Genomic DNA, 18,917 nt, shown 5'->3' with positions numbered 1-18,917 from the left:
GGTTTGCAAGAGAAGAAGAGGTAAAGACGATTGAGAATTGCTCAACGAACCCGATAACAGACGCCACGCCACGAACGAGGTCGATGGTCCAAAGAACAACAAACCTATAATTCCGACCCCCGTAATGCTGAAAGGTATCAATCAAACCTGAATGCTCAATGCAGATGCGTAGTGAAAACCCGCGGGTGAAAAAAGAGAAGCGGGCAATGAAATAGACTCGAAAACCAAAATTCACGACTCGAAAACATCCAAAGACGCCTTTCCGTCCGACGGCTTGTACCAAGCCAAAACCCCAGCCCAAAATTGAGAAAAAGTAGAACTAGTAGCAGGTACATCAGGACACGATCATAGCAGTCGGGAGGCCATGTACTTTTCCATTTGGCGCACTAGCTGGAGGCTAGACCAGGCCAACAAAAAACATCTGGAACAGACCCTCCGCTGACCGCACAGGATAACTGCAGGAATACAGAGGCCACCTTAATCCTCGCGGTGATTATCCCTCCTGAGACGGTCTCGAAGTAGAAGGAGAGGCCGGCTAGGATCGAGTAGTCCCATCATCATCTTGCCCAATTCGTTATGTTTGATGGGTTTTGTGACATAGTCGTTGAAGCCAGCGCGTGCAGCGTCTTCAATTTGGTCTGTCATTGCATTGGCAGACAGAGCCATAATGGGTATTTGAGGGTAATGATTCTTTAGTTCCCAGCCACGAATATCACGGCAAGTTTCGTATCCGTTTTTCATTGGCATTTGGATATCGCACTGCGAAAAATGTTAGTCACAAGATCAGCAACGCAGGGAGAACAGCCTGTGCAGCTTACTATTATAAGGGAGTAGTATCCAGGCTCCTTAGAGAATACCATTTCCGTGCACTCTTGACCATTTGACGCTGTTTCGGCCATGACCTTAATCTTGTCCAGATATTTCAACATGACCTATGTTACGTTAGCGCGGGCGAAAGAGTCTAAGAACTCTGGGCTAGAAACAAGGGACCAACGTACCATACGGTTTGTTTCGTCGTCTTCAACGAGCAATATCCGGTATCCCTTGTTCCCGATAACCTCCTTCACCATCTTAGACATGGTTTTGAAATTATTGTTGATTTCTCGGGCCATGTCCTGATTTCTATCCTTGCTGAGATCTCGCCTATTATCGGGGTCAAAGATGGCTGAGAATGCTGAAGGCTTGACCGGCTTTGGCACAGTATAAACACGTCCACCGCTAGCAGACAGTTCCTTGATCTTTGAATTAATCTGTCGCTTCTGGTATAGGTCGGAAATAATAACAAGAGTGGGCGCGGACGCTGAATCACAGTCTGAGACGTATTGAATTACGTCCTGGACGTCTTCCACGCTGGGTAGATTTAGTACCAGGTGCGTGATCTTAGCACTAGACTCATCATTCATTGAGTCCTTCCAGTCTTCGACATCAGGCAAGGATGTAATTGCAAAAGGTATCTCATGAGGCACCACCTGCTCAATATGTTGCTTGATAGCTTTGCGCGTATTATCCAGGGGACATAGAATGAGAATCGAGTAAGGGTCCTGCGAGAGCGGGGCATCTGAGCCTGCATCTACAGGTGCCGATGTATTCGATAAAGACAGCTCCCGGGAGGTTGATGAGGATGGCCGAGCTACAGGGCGTATGGTATCGCTGCTCGAAGAAGCCGTAGTATTCGGGCGAGCCTGCGACGAAGAATCCGTATTACTGAGCTTTGCGGGGTCAACCTTGGTGAGTGGGTCCACAGCATAAAGCTCGGGGGTTGGTAGAGCTGAAGAAACCGAAGATCGCTCTGAGAAGCTATTGGAAGCAAACCGAGCCGAAGGATCAGAGCTGCTTGGAGGTTGGGAAAGCGGCGAGTCAAGTACGGATGAGATATCGGTATCGAGTCCCTTTGAATCTGTAGAATCCCTGGACGAAAAAAGCATCTTCTGCAGGGAACTAGGTTTGGATTGCATCCCAAGACCCTCGGACATGCTAGACGATTGTCGAACGAGGCGCGGTTCGTCAGGCGACGGTGGCGGAGGTGCGTCAACCTTCACGTAAAACGAAAACTTGGCGCCTTGGCCTTCTTTACTGCTGGGGGTCAATCTGCCACCATGCATTTCGACGAGTTGCTTGGATAAGAAGAGCCCAAGGCCGCTACCAGCATGTTGTTGGGAACCATTCTGTCCTAATTGGCTGAACCGTTGCATCAAACGCTCGGCATCTCTTGCGCTGAATCCCTTCCCTGTATCAACAACGTCAAAGTTCAACAGTAATTCTGTCTCCTTGGAAAGGGTCGCGGTGCCATGATCGATGGAGCAGCGTATGTGGATTTCACCTTGAGAGGTGAATTTGACTGCATTGCCAACTAGGTTTATTAAGACCTGCCGAATTCTGAACCTGTCACCAATAACCATTGGGGGAACATCGACGTCCATCAGATAGTTGATTTCGAGGCCCTTGTCGATGGCTCTAGAAGAAACAGTGTCAATCACATCTTCGATTACCGACCGCACATGGAACCAAGAGTTAACTAGCGACATTTTGCCTGCTTCAACCCTGGAAACATCTAGAATATTATCAACCAATTCACGAAGGTTAGTGGAGCTGTTCTGAATCGTGTCCAGCATTCGCCTCTGGTCCGTGTCGAGATGAGTATCCAAGATGAAAGGAATGGTACCAAGTATTCCATTCAGCGGCGTCCGTATTTCATGGGACATGTTGCTGAAGAACTTAGTCTTCGATTCCATTTGATTGTTCAATTGTTGCATTGCCTTGTTGAGCTCCCGCTCCAGGTTCTTGCGATCGTTGATATCGGTACAGGTTCCATACCACGAAGCCTCTCCGCTACCGAAACTGCTCGTCTCGACGCGCACCAGGCGAACAAGGTGCCACCTAAAGTCTGCTCCTTTGGAGCGAAGGCGAATTTCCGTGGAATAGAAGACACGCCCATTTTCATCTTTTTGGACAGAAGCCACACCACGTCTCACGAGCTCTTCTAGTGCAGGCGTAACTCCATTGGCAAGATGACGTTCTTGGAGGGTTGTATCTAATGCGGAAGCGGTGCTTTCCTTTTGGGACTCAGAGAGATATACAGAAAGTACGCCACATTTCTCCAAGTCGTCGGGATGAAGGTGTTTCGCAAATCCAAAGTTGAGTGCTTCTTCCAGTTTCTGGCCTGTGTACAAATGCCATTGTTCGTTTACAAATATGAGACCACGATACTCAGTGGCTTCAAACACAATCTGCGGGATGGAGTTCGAAAACGCTCTGTACTTAGCATCGATCGCAAATTTCTCTCTCTCCTGAGCTGCTTTGAGTTCTGCAATATGTTGCTCATGGATATCAAGAAACGAGCCAATCCAATATAGCACCTCACCTGTGGAAGACAGTAGGGGGTTGGCTCGGAAGATAAACCAGCGGTATGCCGACTCGTCGTTGAAACGCTTCACGCGCACTCGTTCAGTGAACTGTGACCCCGTCCGTAAGGCGTTTGCCCACTCTTGTGACACATGGTCACGTTCGCTGCTGTGGATATTTTGCCAGGGGTCCCTTAACTTTTGCTCCTGGGGTTGGCTCCTTCTGTACGCGTCAAATTTAGAGTTTGTCCAAATGACTTCGCCGCTTTGAGGCTTTGCAAGAAATATATGAAGTGGAACGGAGTTCAGCATCAACTGTGCTACAGTATCGGTGAACGGACGTGGTAACTCGCGTGGAAGTTGAGCGTAAAAAGAGTTTGCGGGAGGGTGACGAGACGAGTTTTGTGTAGGGGATATGACTGGCGGCGCGCGGAATTCCTGGGATGGGGATGCCTGAGCTGCAGTCGGGTCTTGAGCCGTGGTGCCATCTTCATCCGTTGGAAGCTTCCCCAACAATCTCCCAGGAGAAGTAGGTGTAGAAGTTGTGGCGTTCGGCCGAGGCTTGGACAGTCGATTCCGATGATGAGTCAACGCATCACGGAGGCCCTTAAGCTGTTGGACATTGAAGTAGCTGTCCACAGCATCAGTTCCAAGTTTAGTAGGACATCCTGGCGATTCGCCCAAGACTGACGGGACCCCTGCTCCGGTACTACCCAAGTCAAGGCCAGGAGTACCGATCCCAGATGGACTGGGTTTGGTCGAGTTTGACCTTTCGTCGGGACTAGATAGGCTAGCACGAGCCTCCAAAGAACCGTCATCGGCTATGGTATAATTGACATGTCCGCTAAGACCAGCCACAAGCTCTAACTCACTGCTTTCGTCTGAAAATGTTCCCCCCAGGCCAAGAAGATGCCCGTAGCGCGGGGCCTCAAGACGAGATGCGAATTGTCGCTCGAGCTGGCTGTAGTGCTGGGCTAAGCAAAATGAAGTTGTCAGGTGTGGAATAAGACAAGCGAGTGACTGTCGCAAATTCGCAGGGTAAGGTATAATAGGTGATAGGATTGAAATAACAGCCACCGGAAATCTCAATGTGGATGGAGAAGTGGGCTTCGATCGGCCAGCATGCAAAAGAGGTATGTGAATTACAGACTTCGCTAGGTCGACACCGATAGCTTCCAGAGGGTTCAGATTCGCGTAATCATGTTGCGGGGGATGTTTCGCGAATGCACCTTCATCGACGGTGTGGCTAGAAAAGAATGGGTTCTGCTCTGCATGGGCACGGGGCGCTGGAGAAGGAGCAGGAGACTGTGACCAGGGGGACGGAGGAACTTGTTCGTATTCGTCATAGAACTCCATCAACGGGACTCTTGTCGCATGCAAGCCTGACGCAGTGGGGTTAGAGGCAGACCTGGACCGAATTGTATGCTCTTTGTTCCACGGCCGAACAGGCTCTGCCGTGGGAGTAACTTGCACTACGTCCTCTGGCGTTGGAATGTCACCATCAGATTGCTTTGCTGCAGCATTCTCGGAATACTCTCTGGTTAGAACGACAGGCCCTGTACGCCCGAATAATTTCACAACACCAGTCCTCTTTATAAGTGGATCTGTTTCAACTTCCAAGGGCCTGGATGTGGGGAAGACAACCTGTCGATGATTATATTGAGCAGGACTAATCGGGTCAAAGGACTGCGTAAAGGACACAGTGTGCGCCTGGTGGGGTGTGGCCGAGGCCTGGCTCTGAGCTGCGCCAGCACCATCTGGGTTTTCGTTGGAGATCTGAACGCGCTTGCCCTCATTTTTCACCCTTTGCTCTTGCGGTGAGGTTTCCAAATCTTGCCATGTTGATAATTTCCGCTCCTTACCAAACCCTGCAAACGAGTGCCTTGCCAGAAGCGAGGGTCGTTTGAGAAGTTTGGCAGCCCCCGATCCATTCGCCAAGCTTTCCGTAATAGACTCTTCTTTCCTCTTCTCCGAGTTGGCATCCCCTTTGATAGATCCATCGCTCATTCCAGTTGCCTCGTTGTGGGACTGCTGGTTCTGTGGAGTCTCCCGTTCATAGCCTTCTATATTCCGGTCGAAAACTGCCTTCTGGCCCCACGGCACGTTTTCAAGATCCGTCGCATCTCCAGGTATGGCTAGCGATGCTCTCTCAGCGCCATAGTTCTCCTGTAAGATGTGCACAACGTTGGCCCACCATGCATCAAGACCAGGGTCGGCATTAAGCTGCAATGTAAGATCATACAAATTGGGGGTAGAGTAAGTCGGGTCCTCAGGCACGGGTTTGTATTGAGGTGGGAGGAAAACGTTATGGGATGTAGGGGTCTTCACCGAGGTTGGTTGTCTTTCGTCTGCCGGTTGTGAGGACATCTTGTGAACTTTGAGCTTTTCAGCCGGAAGCGTCAGCTTGAATGGGTTATGGTTGAGCGTAGGATCTTGCGTCGACTTTGGAGCTGATTGATGCTGCATTCTGGGGAAAGGGTACGATGGGGTCTGTCCATGCATATTCTCGGGCGTTAAATCAGCGGCTCGTATCGTACCTCCGGAACCGGTCGAGTCGGAATAGGAAGCTGAAGGCATGGCATCTGTTGGGAGCGGTGCGATCCTCGGGGAAGATACATTTGAAAGGCGCCTTTTCCTCGACGATTCATAACTCGAGGAGACGGGGTCTGCTTGCGACGATGTAGTTTCCCGAGGGGCTGAGGTGCTCTGGGTCTGCGACTGTTGCATCTGTTGATATACAAGCAACTCCTCCATCTGTCTCCGTAGTTCCTTGAGGGTTTGCAGGCTTCGTCCTTGATCCTCTTGGTGCCCTTTCCCCGAGTCTGAACTCTCCTTCTTCGTAGATGGTGATGCACAATACGGGGTCGTAGCCTGTTCATGTAAAGCAGAAGGTGATTGAGAGTTAGCCTTCCATCCCTCTATGGGCACGTTTCCGTCCGTTGTGCATCCAACGTTTCTACTGGAAACCAGGTCGGATGTTGACTGGGGGGAGCCACGAAGGTGAGGATGAGGTGCGGCGATAGGCGAAGGGGCCTCGGCCGGCGATGGAAGCGGAGTTGTCCTCATACTATGAACTTCCCCCATCCTATACACCCTCCACCGCCGGTCAGATAATCAATTCTCCTGGGCGAATCCAACTCCACAGGAGCCAAATGAGGCACTCATCTCTCGGACGAAACGGTCCGCGGATCAGGTGAAAGAAGACCAGAGAGTAAAGGACGATATTAGACCAGGGAGAGAAGAAGGGAACACGAAAGCACGTAGGAAGGACGCGGAGAAAGGAAAAGGTGAAGTTCGTTAAACGCACGGAAAGAAAAAGGGCAAAAAGGGGTGGGCCTTAGGAAAATAGAAAATCAAAAACTCATAGGGTATACGTCGACCGGGTGAAAAGAACAAATTCTGGGGAAGAGAGAGGGACAAGAGGGAATGATGTGTAAGAAAGGGAAAAAAAAAAAAAAAAAGAAAAATCGAAGACAAAAAAAAAAAGAGTGGTTCAAGAAAGTTGACTAAAGCGGTGTATAACGGTGGTGGTGAGGTAGGTACTGAATTGAGAGGAAGGTTCGACTGATCTGACCTTTCCTAAAAGCACTGGAGCAGGTTCTGCTGTTTGACCCAGTGGATCATCGATTTGTGCTGAAGGGTGTGGAAATGGTCCGTCTCCCGGGGGGGTCCAACCTATGACGTAGCCAAGCCCTGACGGGTTCTTGCAAAACCGCGGTACTGTCGTGAGGCTTCCCAGGCCCTGGAACGTTCGAAAGCGTGGAGGGGTATTACAGTAGGAGAGAGGCTGGTGGCCAGGGAAAAGTCAACCGAATCAACATGAAAAATGATAACAATAACAATATTAAAAGAGAAATTCTAGGGCGGGGGTTCAATAAGAGAGACAAACACTATGGTACACCAGGAAGAACTTGACCGGTCAGGAAAAGTGAGTGTGTGCTAGAAGGAAGGGAAATGGATGGGCCAAAATCAAACCGGAAGGGAAGTAGAATAGTCCGCTATGAAGAGGGATGGCTGATTGGGAAGCCAAAGAGAGGTGAGAGCCTACCTAGTTTACCTATGGGGACAATCTCAGGTCACCTGAATGCTATCTGAGAGGGGGTGGAAGAGGTTCAGAACGTATGTATGCATCTCACAGGGCTTTTTTTTTTTTTTTTTTTTTTTTTTGTCTTTCTTAATAAAATTAGATAGATAAAATATGTCTCTCCTGCAATGATTCAGGTCTCACTATACCCAATACTTACAGGAGGATACTACCTGCTTCCCTAGTAACTAGTGTAAGTATGCCTAAGTACAGTGTGGTATGTACATACTGTATCGTATTATTGTCGTGGGAAAAGGAGATATAAACAACTCCATACAACATGGTCCCGTAACTATAATAATAATAACACATAATGCCCCATCCATCTTCCACCCAATTCATATAGATCACAATAGTAGATATGGATTTATCTTCTTTTGAACTTCCCTCCCTGATCCGTTGGTTATTCCAATTCTCCTGATTTTACTTAATATACATGAAAAAGCTCTTCCGCCCCTCCCGTCACCCTCATGTCCAGTATGAGGAACATATCGAAGCAGATACGTTTTGAGCATGTATCATGGGAAGTTATGGCCTGTGCTTATAATCATACCACGCACTTGGTGCTAACACTTGTACTAAAATACGGAGCACTCTGTAATATTGAACATTATTAATAATGTTAGCATGGAGGTGGAGAGGTTGGCAGCCGATAACTTCCCGCAAGGTCACCATAGGGTTTGTTAGGCGGGACTTGAATCGTGGTATGTCCGGCGTGCAGAGTGCATCCGTCATCTTTCGGTCTCTACGCTTTCATATCTATTTGAAGATAACTCAATCATTTTCAATAATTCAATGTCAAGCCTGTACTATGAATCAGGCAAAAGTTGAGTAAGAGTGCAATCGTTTCGAAGTATCAGAGAAAATGCACAGTGCAGAGTAAGGGGGCTAGGTAAAAAGTAAAATAAATAAATCAAGAGAAAAAAAACTCGATAAAATAAACGGGAAAGGCTTTCATTTCCCCGGGCTGCAAGACGTCAAGGGTCATCGTTTATGATTGTGTGGCGCTCTCCGACTCCAGAGTCTCGGGTACAGCAATCAATAAATGGTTAGTCTGATTTTAAAATTGTCCAATGTCGGGTATTTCATACCGTGTATTCCGTATTCCATGTATTTTTGCCAGGGATACCGTAGAGTATCCAAGGCATGACCTTAATACCGTATGGTATTTTCGTCAACTGGTCATTAGTGCTTGCTTGTCCTGGGAATTTCCTGAAAGGTTGTGTATCGAAGCTGACTAATAGTACTTTTCAGGTTCAATTTCAATATGAGCCTACCTTCGCCAACTCCGACAACAACTTCCGGAGGAGGTGATGGACATGAAGCAATATAGAGTAGAACTACTTGCCATAGATACTGTCATCCGATTCAGGTCACAGTGCTGGTGCTTAAGTGGTATTGTTGTGGCTCTCAAATTCCCCTTTGAACATCACATTCCAAGCAGACTCGTTTCTGCCAATCAGTGCACAGTTCTTACCCACCTAACGCTAAGCATGGGGTACAGGACTCGGAAGGGAGTGCAGATGGCTTAAAATGTGAAAGAGAGCACCCTCTGTCGTCATCAATCCCAGTACTAGTTCCCTACTCCGAAGTATCGGCTTCAACTTAATAGCCTACTGTACTCCGTACCTGAAATTTATCCATGACAACCAATACTCCTAGCCCTGCCGAGCTCCTTAGGTGTTATTCCGAACGAGTCATGGTCCGTACCGATCGATATATCTTTGTTAAGAAGTGGGACGAATTCCATGGATCCCATCCTATCCTGCCTAAGCCACTCATTTTTGGGCTGCACCACGTAGCCTCCCTTGCCCCTGATTTCTTTTTTTTAAACTTCATCCATCCTTCGTAGATAGATTAAATAATGCTACTACAATCCAGTACTAGGAGACCGAACCATACTATTTGGGAAAGGAAAGTCTATACTCAAACCATTTTAACCGTTTTTCTCGAAGCAGATTTAGTGTTCTAGCTTGCTTTCCTAATCGAGGCAGTCGGCCGAGATTTATTGAAATCCCTTCGGCTGTGCTGTTCTGTCGATCCTCTGGACATTTCGGGTGTACCTCCGGCCTCTCCTCGCTCAACTGTCTGCTCAGTAGGTATATATGGAGTACAATACATTAAAGCACGTAGCGATATCTCCCTGCTATTTAATTAAATCTCTTTCCCACACCGTTCTCATGTGGCATGGAATGAATTTTGTGTTCTTCAAGAATAGCTATCTCTTTCTTTTTTCCTTCTTTTAGCGCTTAATATTTTGGTACTTGTGTACTGATTGCCCCCGTCCGTCCATTGTTAGCAAACTCACTTCAAAAACTCATGCAGGAACAATACAATTTTACTTCTCTCATCCACACACGGCTCAATGTCAACTGGGTGATATAACTAAGTTTCCACAACTATAAATATCTTTGCTACGTAATTGTCCCCGGTAGGGTTAGTTTGTCCGATGTGATAGTAGTATCCACAACTCGGGGTTATATGATAGGTATTGCTCTTTTTGATTTTTGAAAGATAGGTATAGAATTCCAACATTGGCGGCAGTTATTCCATGAAGTCTTGTTATAAAGTAAATTGAGGCCCATCATACGATTGGTTTCTTCATCTGATTAGTGAATATTCTCCTTGGTGTCAAGCATCGTTGTTAAGTTTTACTGCGGTCTTACGGAATCCCAGAAAATATAAAAATATATCACGGTGGGTTTACATTCTGATACCTGAAAAGGGATGGGGGTGAAGGCCCTGCATGGTGTCTTTATTGGAGTGGATGGATTGACAGCTGCCGTAAACGCACCAGCCAAAGTTCAACGATAGAACTTTAGGCAATCTATAGTTCATCGCTCAAACCCTGTAACGTCCCATAGCATGTGGCTGATCGCCGACTTTCCCTCGTGATGCTCAATGGAAGATGACTAAGACACCGCTTATTCAGGGACCAAAGACACCTGAGGCGCCAAGGCCGAACAAATGGCTTGTCACGGATCAGGTGCCTCCACTCGCGACCACACGAAATGATGGCAGCTGTACAATGACAAGTCAAGTCTTCGATCGTCGCTATCTCTACTTCTATACCGCCAAATTGCGCGCACGTTCCGCCGCCTCGTAGCTATACTTCGCCTCGTCCGATCTCCAGAGGGAGTGAGGTGCTTTGTCCCCTCCTCCGTCCTTGGCGATTGTACCGTTTTTGTTCCTGATGATACTGCACACTCTGATTTAACGCCCCGCCTGATCAGACTTGCGACAACTCTGCACACGGGTAATTCACATATGGCTGTTTATTGAGGGGGGCCGAATCAACTAGGATATATCGGTAGTCGGTTGAGATGGAGGATAGTAATATCCTTGGTGAGGACCTACCACTCCCTCCAACCCGGCTTTTCGAACGGCTGGCGCAGCTGCCTGGATATACTTGGGATCAGTCCATCGAGCCATTTCATTCAACATACAGCCATTGGCATGTTTACGGTCTCCGCCATTCTCTCGAGTCCGACGTCTCTACACCCGCCGCGACGTCGTCAGGACCATCCAGCCTCGCGCGCAACTCCCCACGAACCGAGTCCCGCCCTCCCTTTCGCCATCACTGGAGAAGTAGTCTGAGCGAATCCAGCAGTGAGATATCACTTTCGCGTGGCGATCACGAGCCAATATGGACCCCAGTCATCGCCCGGGTTTCGGCCCACGTTGTGAGACTCGAGCGTGAGTTCCATATGCAAAGGTCCATTGTACAAACGTCGGATCCGGATTGCAACCACACAATACGACCGATTGATCTCATACGGCTTCCTCGAGATCCTGGCGATGCGGGTCCTCTACTGGTGGCTATCTTCGAATCACCAGGTCCGAACATGCTACGGGAGTTGGTCGCATTCGGACCTGCCTGGTTTGCTATTGGCACCAAAGGCGACAGTAGTGAGCCGACTCCAGGAGAGCAGGTTTCCCTTCAAGTGTTTCTTGATTTCGGCATCGGCGCATGCGATTGCCTCGAACTCCTACATTACGGGCTCAAAACGGTTCACGGTGAAATTCGCGGGGATGCTTTTCATTTCAGTCTAGAATCAGGCTCTGTAAAACTAATCAATACAGGAAATGGTGCCCGATCGTTCGATAACATCCTTAGCGAGGGCTGGTCGTCGACTGCTAGAGAGCTCGGCGTGAAGAACAAATTACAATTTATTGCACCGGAGCAGACAGGAAGAATGCCTACTGAACCGGATAGCCGAACGGATATCTACGCGCTTGGAGTCCTTTTCTGGACAATGTTAGTTGGGAAGCCAGCGTTTACTGGAAGCGACCCGGTTGAAGTTGTTCAGAACGTGCTGGGGAAGAAGCTACCACCAGTTTCGGCAAAGAGAATGGATGTCCCAGACGCAGTGTCAGCTGTGATTGAGAAGATGACGCAGAAAGCAGTCAATGAGCGCTATCATACCATTTCTTCCGTGAAGAGAGATTTGGTACAAATTTCTCAGTTACTTGGTGATGGTGATAGCGAAGCTTTGAAAGATTTTAAGATTGCTCAGCGCGACGTGTCTTCATTCTTTACTCTGCCAACTCGTATGTTCGGGCGGAAGGAAGAGTATAGGAAACTCATAGAGGTGGTTGAAAAGGTTTATCGACGTCAGCAATCCGCTTACGCTAGAGCTATCACTCAGAGCACTAGCGGAATAGGCTCCACTTCATCTATCTCGGACGGCCGCGTTGACAGCTTTGAGATTGCGTCTGGATCGAGCGACTCGGGCTCCTTTCACATCCCTCCTAAGCCTAGCTCTAACGGTGGTCCTTCCAACCTCGGTCGTGTCTCCACGCACGAGTCCATCCATAGTACCGAGTCATCACTCTCGACACCAAAGCCAGGCTATGTCTCAAGTAAGGCAAAGAGCCCGGTCGAATCTCGTGCCTCCTGGGACAATACAGAAAGAGATGGGCATCTCTCAGCGGGAGCAAGCACGCAGAGCCATTCCGACTCTCTTGGTGTAAATCGGTCTAAGACTGCCCACAAGTTCCGTCGGAGTGGTAAGTGCGAGGTCATTACCATAAGTGGTGCTGCTGGCATTGGTAAAACCGATCTCCTCAACCGTGTTCAACCAGCAATTCGAAGGTTTGGTTATATCGGCACTGCCCGCTTGGATCGGGCGCGAAGGGTTCCTTTCGAGCCCTTTGCCAAGATTCTAGCTAGCCTTCTACGCCAAATATTTTCCGAGCGTGATGTCACAACGGACTATCACGAAAGTGTCCGCACAGCATTGCGGCCGATGTGGCCCACGTTACATCGAGTTCTGGAACTTCCTGAGCAATTGATGTCATCTGGAGGAAGTGAGAAGGAAATATCGCCCAAGCTCTCCGCTGCCCAGCACATCTTTAATAAAGAAGTCTCGACCAAGGGAGAGCCTTCAAAGCGTCCTGTACTTCCTCGGTTTGACCAGGGGCAGACCTCGGTCGACTTTTTCTTATCAAATGCGGCTTTGAAGAATATGCGCTTGATGGAAACATTCCTGGAGATACTAAAAACGTTGTCTCAGTTCAAGTTGATTTGCGTATGCGTGGATGATCTACACTATGCCGATGATGAGACCCTCGACTTGATCATGAACATTGTGAAAGCAAAAATACCCTGCGTGCTCGTACTCACCAGCCGTAAGGCCGAACTGGAGTCGGATGCCATCAAGTCGCTCTTCGAGGCAGAGAATCCTAGCGTAACAAGAATTGCGCTCAATCCACTTGGGGAAGATGAAGTCATGCAGATTGTAGCAGCTACAATGCACCAAGAGCCCAACCCTATGCTCACCCCTCTTGCAGCTGTCATCCAGGAAAAGAGTGTAGGGAATCCGTTCTACGTACGACTGATGCTGGAGACTTGTTATAGCAAGAACTGTATATGGTATTCATGGAAAAATTCAGTATGGGAATTCGACCTTGACCGTATCTTCACCGAATTCGTGGCCCCAAGATACGGTGAAGGGCTTGGGCTCGGCTTTATTGCAAGACGCCTGCAGGAGACCCCGCCGGCGGCTCGATCCATTATGGTTTGGAGCACACTACTGGGAAGCCCATTTGCGTTCTCTTTAGTTCAGAAGCTCCTCACAAGCGAGTTCTTGTACTCCAGCGATGACGACGAGGCAGTGGATCTCACTTGCCCACAGAACGCAAATCTCATTAGGCAGTCTGAGGCCGATATTGTCGTTGGACTGCAGTATCTTGTCCAAGCGAATCTTCTTGTCCCAGGAAAAACTGACGATGAATTCAGGTATGTCGCTGTTATCTTCTGCTGCCACTCGCATTGCACTAACTAAGGGGCCTCCAGATTCGCCAATGATAGAATAGCTCAGGCTGCTGCGTCACTGACGGAGGGTCGCAATGTCGAGAAGATGCATTTTATCATATCACAAGCCATCATGAAGTACTATCATGATGGTCGTAGTCGCTATGCAATGGCTCGGCATGTGGCTCTTGCGTCTCGGATAATCAAGAACAGAGTTGTCCAGAGACTTGATTACCGGAAAATACTCTGGGATGCTGCACAAACAGCTGCACAATCTGGCGCACGACCAACTGCACTTTGGTATTTCCGCCATTGTATTGCCCTTCTCCAAGAAAACCCATGGGATGACAACAATACGGATGTCTACTATGACGAGACTCTGCGACTTCACATTGCAACAGCTGAGATGGCGTGGTCCCAGGGTCATAATTCAGAAGCGCTTGACTTACTGGACAAAGTCTTTGTCCATGGAAAAAGTGCGGTGTGCAAGTCAAGAGCTTGGATTGTGAAGGCTAAGATATATGCCCAAATGGGAAATCATCTTCGTTCGATGGACTCGCTACTCACATGCTTGGACGAGCTTGGTGTTCATCTCCGGGAGTTCACAACCTTTGAGGAATGTGATGCCGCTTATAGAAACCTTAGAAGGTACTTAGAAAAAGGGGATTTGGAGGCTGTTGTCCGTAAGCCTGTGAGCAAGGACATCAATATGATCACTATCGGGGTCGTTATGGCCGAGGCAATGGCTGTGACATATTGGGATGATCCCTTGACATTTTATCGAATGGCGATTGAGATGATGAACCTCCACATCTTCAAGGGTGGCTTTGTGCAGATCTCAATCGGCTGTTCTCACCTCGCTATGATCTCTTTCAGTCGTTTTCGAGATTTGGATCTTGCGGTAAAGCTGAGTGACCATGCACTTACTCTTCTAGAGCGCTGTCCTGAGCCTTGGACCCAGAGCCGTGGTTCGATTGTCCATAATCTTTATGTTAGTCACTTGCGAGTCCCTCTGGCATCAACGCTTCCCGCTCTTGAGACTTCTGTGGAGGTTTCCTTTTCTATGGGGGACCCTTACATAACTTTAATTAGTCTGTCATCAATGGCGATGACGAGACTTTTCCTTGGCCATGACCTGACTCACCTGGAAAGCTTTTGCAATGAGAGCCCAGAGGATATTCCAGAATGGGTGAACGATACCCGCGGTGGTGCGAGTCTCCTTGCAGTTCGGTAAGCCTCCTATCTAATGTTGAATGACTCGTTCGACACCTTTATTTTCCATTCTAAACAGAGCGATTACAACAAGAGCAATGGACCTGGGCTAACGTATTTACCATTAGGCAAGTAGCACGTGCACTGCAAGGGAAGACCGGGTATCGGGATCCCGACACTATTATGGCCGACGAACACCACAATACTAGCGAGTACATTGCCTTTTTGGAAAACAATGCTAGTAACGCTGACCGTCCTCGTGATATATATTGGGGTCTGGCCATGATCCCTCTGTTTGTTTACGGACACCACTCAAAGGCTATAGAATTGGGCGTGCAGATGATGGATACTATGCCCAGGCTATGGTCTGCTCGTGTTTCGTATGTTGTATATTTCTACCTGGCTCTTTCTCTTCTCACGCTGCACAATGATTATCCTGCCGGCGGGTATCTCGATGGAAACATGAAGACAGTCCTAAGGTACAAAGCCGAGGTTGACTTCGCCCGGAGCGCTTGTGATGCAAACTACGGAATGTGGTCATTGATATTGGAGGCATTGGTATTCGAGGTCCGGAATGATCACAGCTCAGCGATTCGAGCATTCGAGGTAAGTTGAACCAGCAGTTTTGTGTAGGGTAAATGCCTAATCTCTATCAAGGCCGCGATTGATCACTGCCAAATCCATGGATGGCCCTTGGAAGAGGCTCTTGCTCTTGAATTGCATGGTATGTGTGGAACACATTTCGGTCTCTCTTCTAGACCCCTTCCATGACACTGACTCTGGTCCTAGGCGATTTCTTGATACGACGTGGTGCTAAACGGGCAGCACGCTCCGTTATGCAGGATGCCATCGCTGCATGGGCGGCGATCAGTGCAGTTGGTAAGGCTGCACAACTGACAGAGAAGCATGAATGGCTTCTGAAAACAGCCACATCTACAAGAAGTGTTGATGTTGGCTGCCAAACTGTCGATTCGCTCTTAGGAATCAATCGCAGTAGTGAACCAGAGGACATTGGCGTATCTCAACATATGGAGGAAGATGACCGACAGCACCGATGGATCGAGCAGAACGGCGTGACTACGGGCGAACGCTCGCTTGATATATCTGGTGTTGGGCTTGGTAAGTCTCTAGATCATCCCCAGCTTCTTTTTCAAGCGCAGGAGGGTTTTGTTTTCTCTAACGCCTAAGTAGACATTATCGATTTGTCGAGTATCCTCGAGTCTAGCCAAGTGATGTCGTCTGAGCTTCAGATAGACAAGCTCCTGACGAAGATGATTGAGATTGTTCTGGAGTCCTGTAATGGATCAGATTTTGCGGTTATCGCAACTAATTTCGATGAGAACTTCACCGTTGCCGCAGCTGGAGACCTCGAGAATGGACAGAGATCTTACGTGGACGGCCTTCCTTTTTCAGTGGTTGAAGACAAAATGGCTCAACAGATTTCGCACTATGTCATGCGCACTCGGGAAGAAGTCCTCGTCCACAATGTTCTCGAGGATGACCGATTCTCCAACGTTTCGGATGCTTATCAGGGTAGGTATCCGCTTGGCAAGTCTGTGATTGCACTGCCAATAATGCAAGCGGAGCATCTTCTTGGGGTTATCCATATCGAAGGAAAACCAAACTCCTTCACTCAGCGAAACCTTGTCGTCCTTCACCTGCTCTGTAATCAGATCGGCATTTCGTTGTCCAATGCCTTGCTCTTCCGTGAAGTCCGCAAAGTTAGCGCCACCAACGCATCTATGGTGGAAGCGCAAAAGCGCGCACTCGCGCAGGCTCGTGAGGCGGAGCAAAAGGCGAAGGTAGCCGAAGCCGAAGCCAAGCATAACGTCAAGTTGAAAGAAGATGCAGCGAAGGCCAAATCTATTTTCTTGGCCAATATTTCCCATGACCTACGTACGCCAATGAATGGGGTTATTGGCCTTTCCGAGCTGTTGAAGGCTACTAAACTGGACAAGGAGCAGGACGAATATGTCGAATCCATTCGTGTGTGTGCAGACACCCTGCTCACCCTCATCAACGACATCCTGGATTTCTCCAAGCTGGAAGCTGGGAAGATGAAGATCTCTACGGTGCCTCTGAACATTAAGGAGACAATTTCGGAGGTTGTTCGTGCGCTCCGCTATACTCACCGTGACCGAGGTTTGGACACTATCGAGGACCTGGAGAAGGTTCCTCCAGATCTGGTAGTGCTTGGTGACCCTGTCCGTTTGCACCAAATTTTCATGAACCTCCTTAGCAATAGCTACAAGTTTACGCCGAAGGGATCGGTGACTGTCAGGGCGAGAGTCACTCGGGAAGGCAAGGGCCGTATTCGCCTTGAATGTTCGGTATCTGATACTGGAATCGGCATTCCTGAGGAGCAAAAATCACGACTATTCAGGCCATTTTCGCAAGCGGATAGTTCCACTGCTAGATCATACGGTGGCAGTGGGCTGGGTCTAAGCATCTGCAAAGCCATCATTGAAGACGTCTTGGGCGGCGCGATTTGGCTCGATTCAACTCCTGGAGTTGGCACCACAGTGACTTTCCACTTATCCTTCAATAAGGTCAAAGACACTTCTGCGAAAACATCAAGGCTAATTAAAGGGGATCCAGGTGATAAGACGACTCCTTCACCTACGGCTCGTGACCTTACTATGATTCCACGCGATCAGATCCGGGTCTGTATTGCGGAGGATAACCCGATCAACCAGAAGATCGCCGTGAAATTCGTCACTGGCCTTAATTTGCAGTGTGAAGCGTACAGTGATGGGCAACAAGCGGTCGAGGCTCTACGTGCACGCTCACAGGAGGGGAATCCTTTCCACGTGGTTTTGATGGATGTACAGATGCCCACATTGGACGGGTACAATGCAACCCGTGAAATCCGACGAGATCCTGATCCCAATGTTAATGAAGCGCTCGTTATCGCGATGACAGCCAGTGCTATTGAGGGCGACCGTGAGAAGTGCCTCGATGCTGGAATGAACAATTATCTTCCCAAGCCAGTCCGGTCGACAATTCTAAGCGAAATGCTGGACCAATACCTCGCACCAGTGCCAACCTTCACAAAAACACGTCTGGCAATGCGGGAGAGAGGGAGCGTCAGCCACGATACTGGGACACCCAATAGTTCATCGCCGTCGCCTGGTTCTGACAGTCAGGGAGCCCAGCTCACTCCGGGATCAGACAAGCAAGTACAGCAAAATTCATCTGAGACGAACTAGGGGCTTCCTTTTGTTCGTCCGTCTTTAGAGATACCCCAGGAATTTTCTTCCGAGGATTTGGCCTCATCCGACGCTTGGCGGATATAGACCCGCAGTTCATGCACATAGTCATTCTCATCAGCGGAGTTTATTTACCTAGGCTCTTTTACACTTTATACAGCAACATAGCATACCCCTATAACGATCGATTTTTTATATCCAGCACTAGAACGTTTTCCTCAATTTACCATGATTCACCAAACGACTGCTCCAGGTGTAATATAAGTTTATATATATAGTCACCCTGTCTTAAACCCATCAACCAATCGAGTAGGAAGACAAATATAAACTCTAACCCTTCCACCTCCCCCTCCAATCCAACAGCACCTGCAGTGTGGTCATCCATAACAACACCCCTCTAATAGGAACAGTACCCAAGATTCTAAATATCGCGATGCAATATAACGATGTCTCGAGGGCTACAACACTGGATATTGGATCCAACCATGATTAGCTTGCCTTGGAAATGGGGTAGATTGCCAGTACTAGAGCTTTACAGATTATATTACTGTGGCATTGAAGACTGAACCCTGATTGTTCCTACCATGGATATGTAGCTTTTAGTTAGGCTCTCGTATTGCTGCTCTTGGCTCTGAAACCCCCCCCTCCTCCCCTCGTTCAACTCAATAATACCACTTCACTTTCTTTCATACCTACTTGATGAATAGCCTAATCTTTCGGCCACACAAGATTCACTCTAGTATTTTAACCCGTACGCTTGTGATGGCGTGAAGGGACAGTCAAAACCAAAGGAGAATAGACGGATAGGGTGGGAT

At 48.5% G+C, this 18,917-nt stretch overlaps 2 protein-coding genes across 2 annotated transcripts; one reads left to right on the top strand and one right to left on the bottom strand.

Annotated features, from left to right (window-relative positions):
* Positions 1-477: 477 nt before the first annotated feature.
* On the bottom strand, positions 478-6,407 carry pkhB (putative sensor histidine kinase/response regulator; the record flags this gene model as incomplete). The annotated part of the gene is made up of 3 exons (XM_032087122.1): positions 478-759; positions 819-932; positions 999-6,407. 3 exons carry the CDS (start codon positions 6,405-6,407, stop codon positions 478-480), a joined length of 5,805 nt encoding a protein of 1,934 aa, XP_031941799.1.
* A 4,015-nt stretch (positions 6,408-10,422) lies between these two features.
* Positions 10,423-18,102, top strand: BDV37DRAFT_293941 (putative sensor histidine kinase/response regulator; the record flags this gene model as incomplete). Its single annotated transcript, XM_032089531.1, has 6 exons — positions 10,423-13,666; positions 13,724-14,911; positions 15,022-15,499; positions 15,551-15,617; positions 15,683-16,012; positions 16,085-18,102. The coding sequence occupies exons 1-6, from the start codon at positions 10,749-10,751 to the stop codon at positions 18,100-18,102; spliced, it is 6,999 nt and encodes a 2,332-aa protein (XP_031941798.1). The 5' UTR covers positions 10,423-10,748.
* Positions 18,103-18,917: the final 815 nt, after the last annotated feature.

This window comes from Aspergillus pseudonomiae (genome assembly GCF_009193645.1).
Source record: "Aspergillus pseudonomiae strain CBS 119388 unplaced genomic scaffold BDV37scaffold_30, whole genome shotgun sequence".
NCBI classification, from domain to species: domain Eukaryota; kingdom Fungi; phylum Ascomycota; class Eurotiomycetes; order Eurotiales; family Aspergillaceae; genus Aspergillus; species Aspergillus pseudonomiae.
This window is presented reverse-complemented; position numbering and strand designations above follow the sequence as displayed.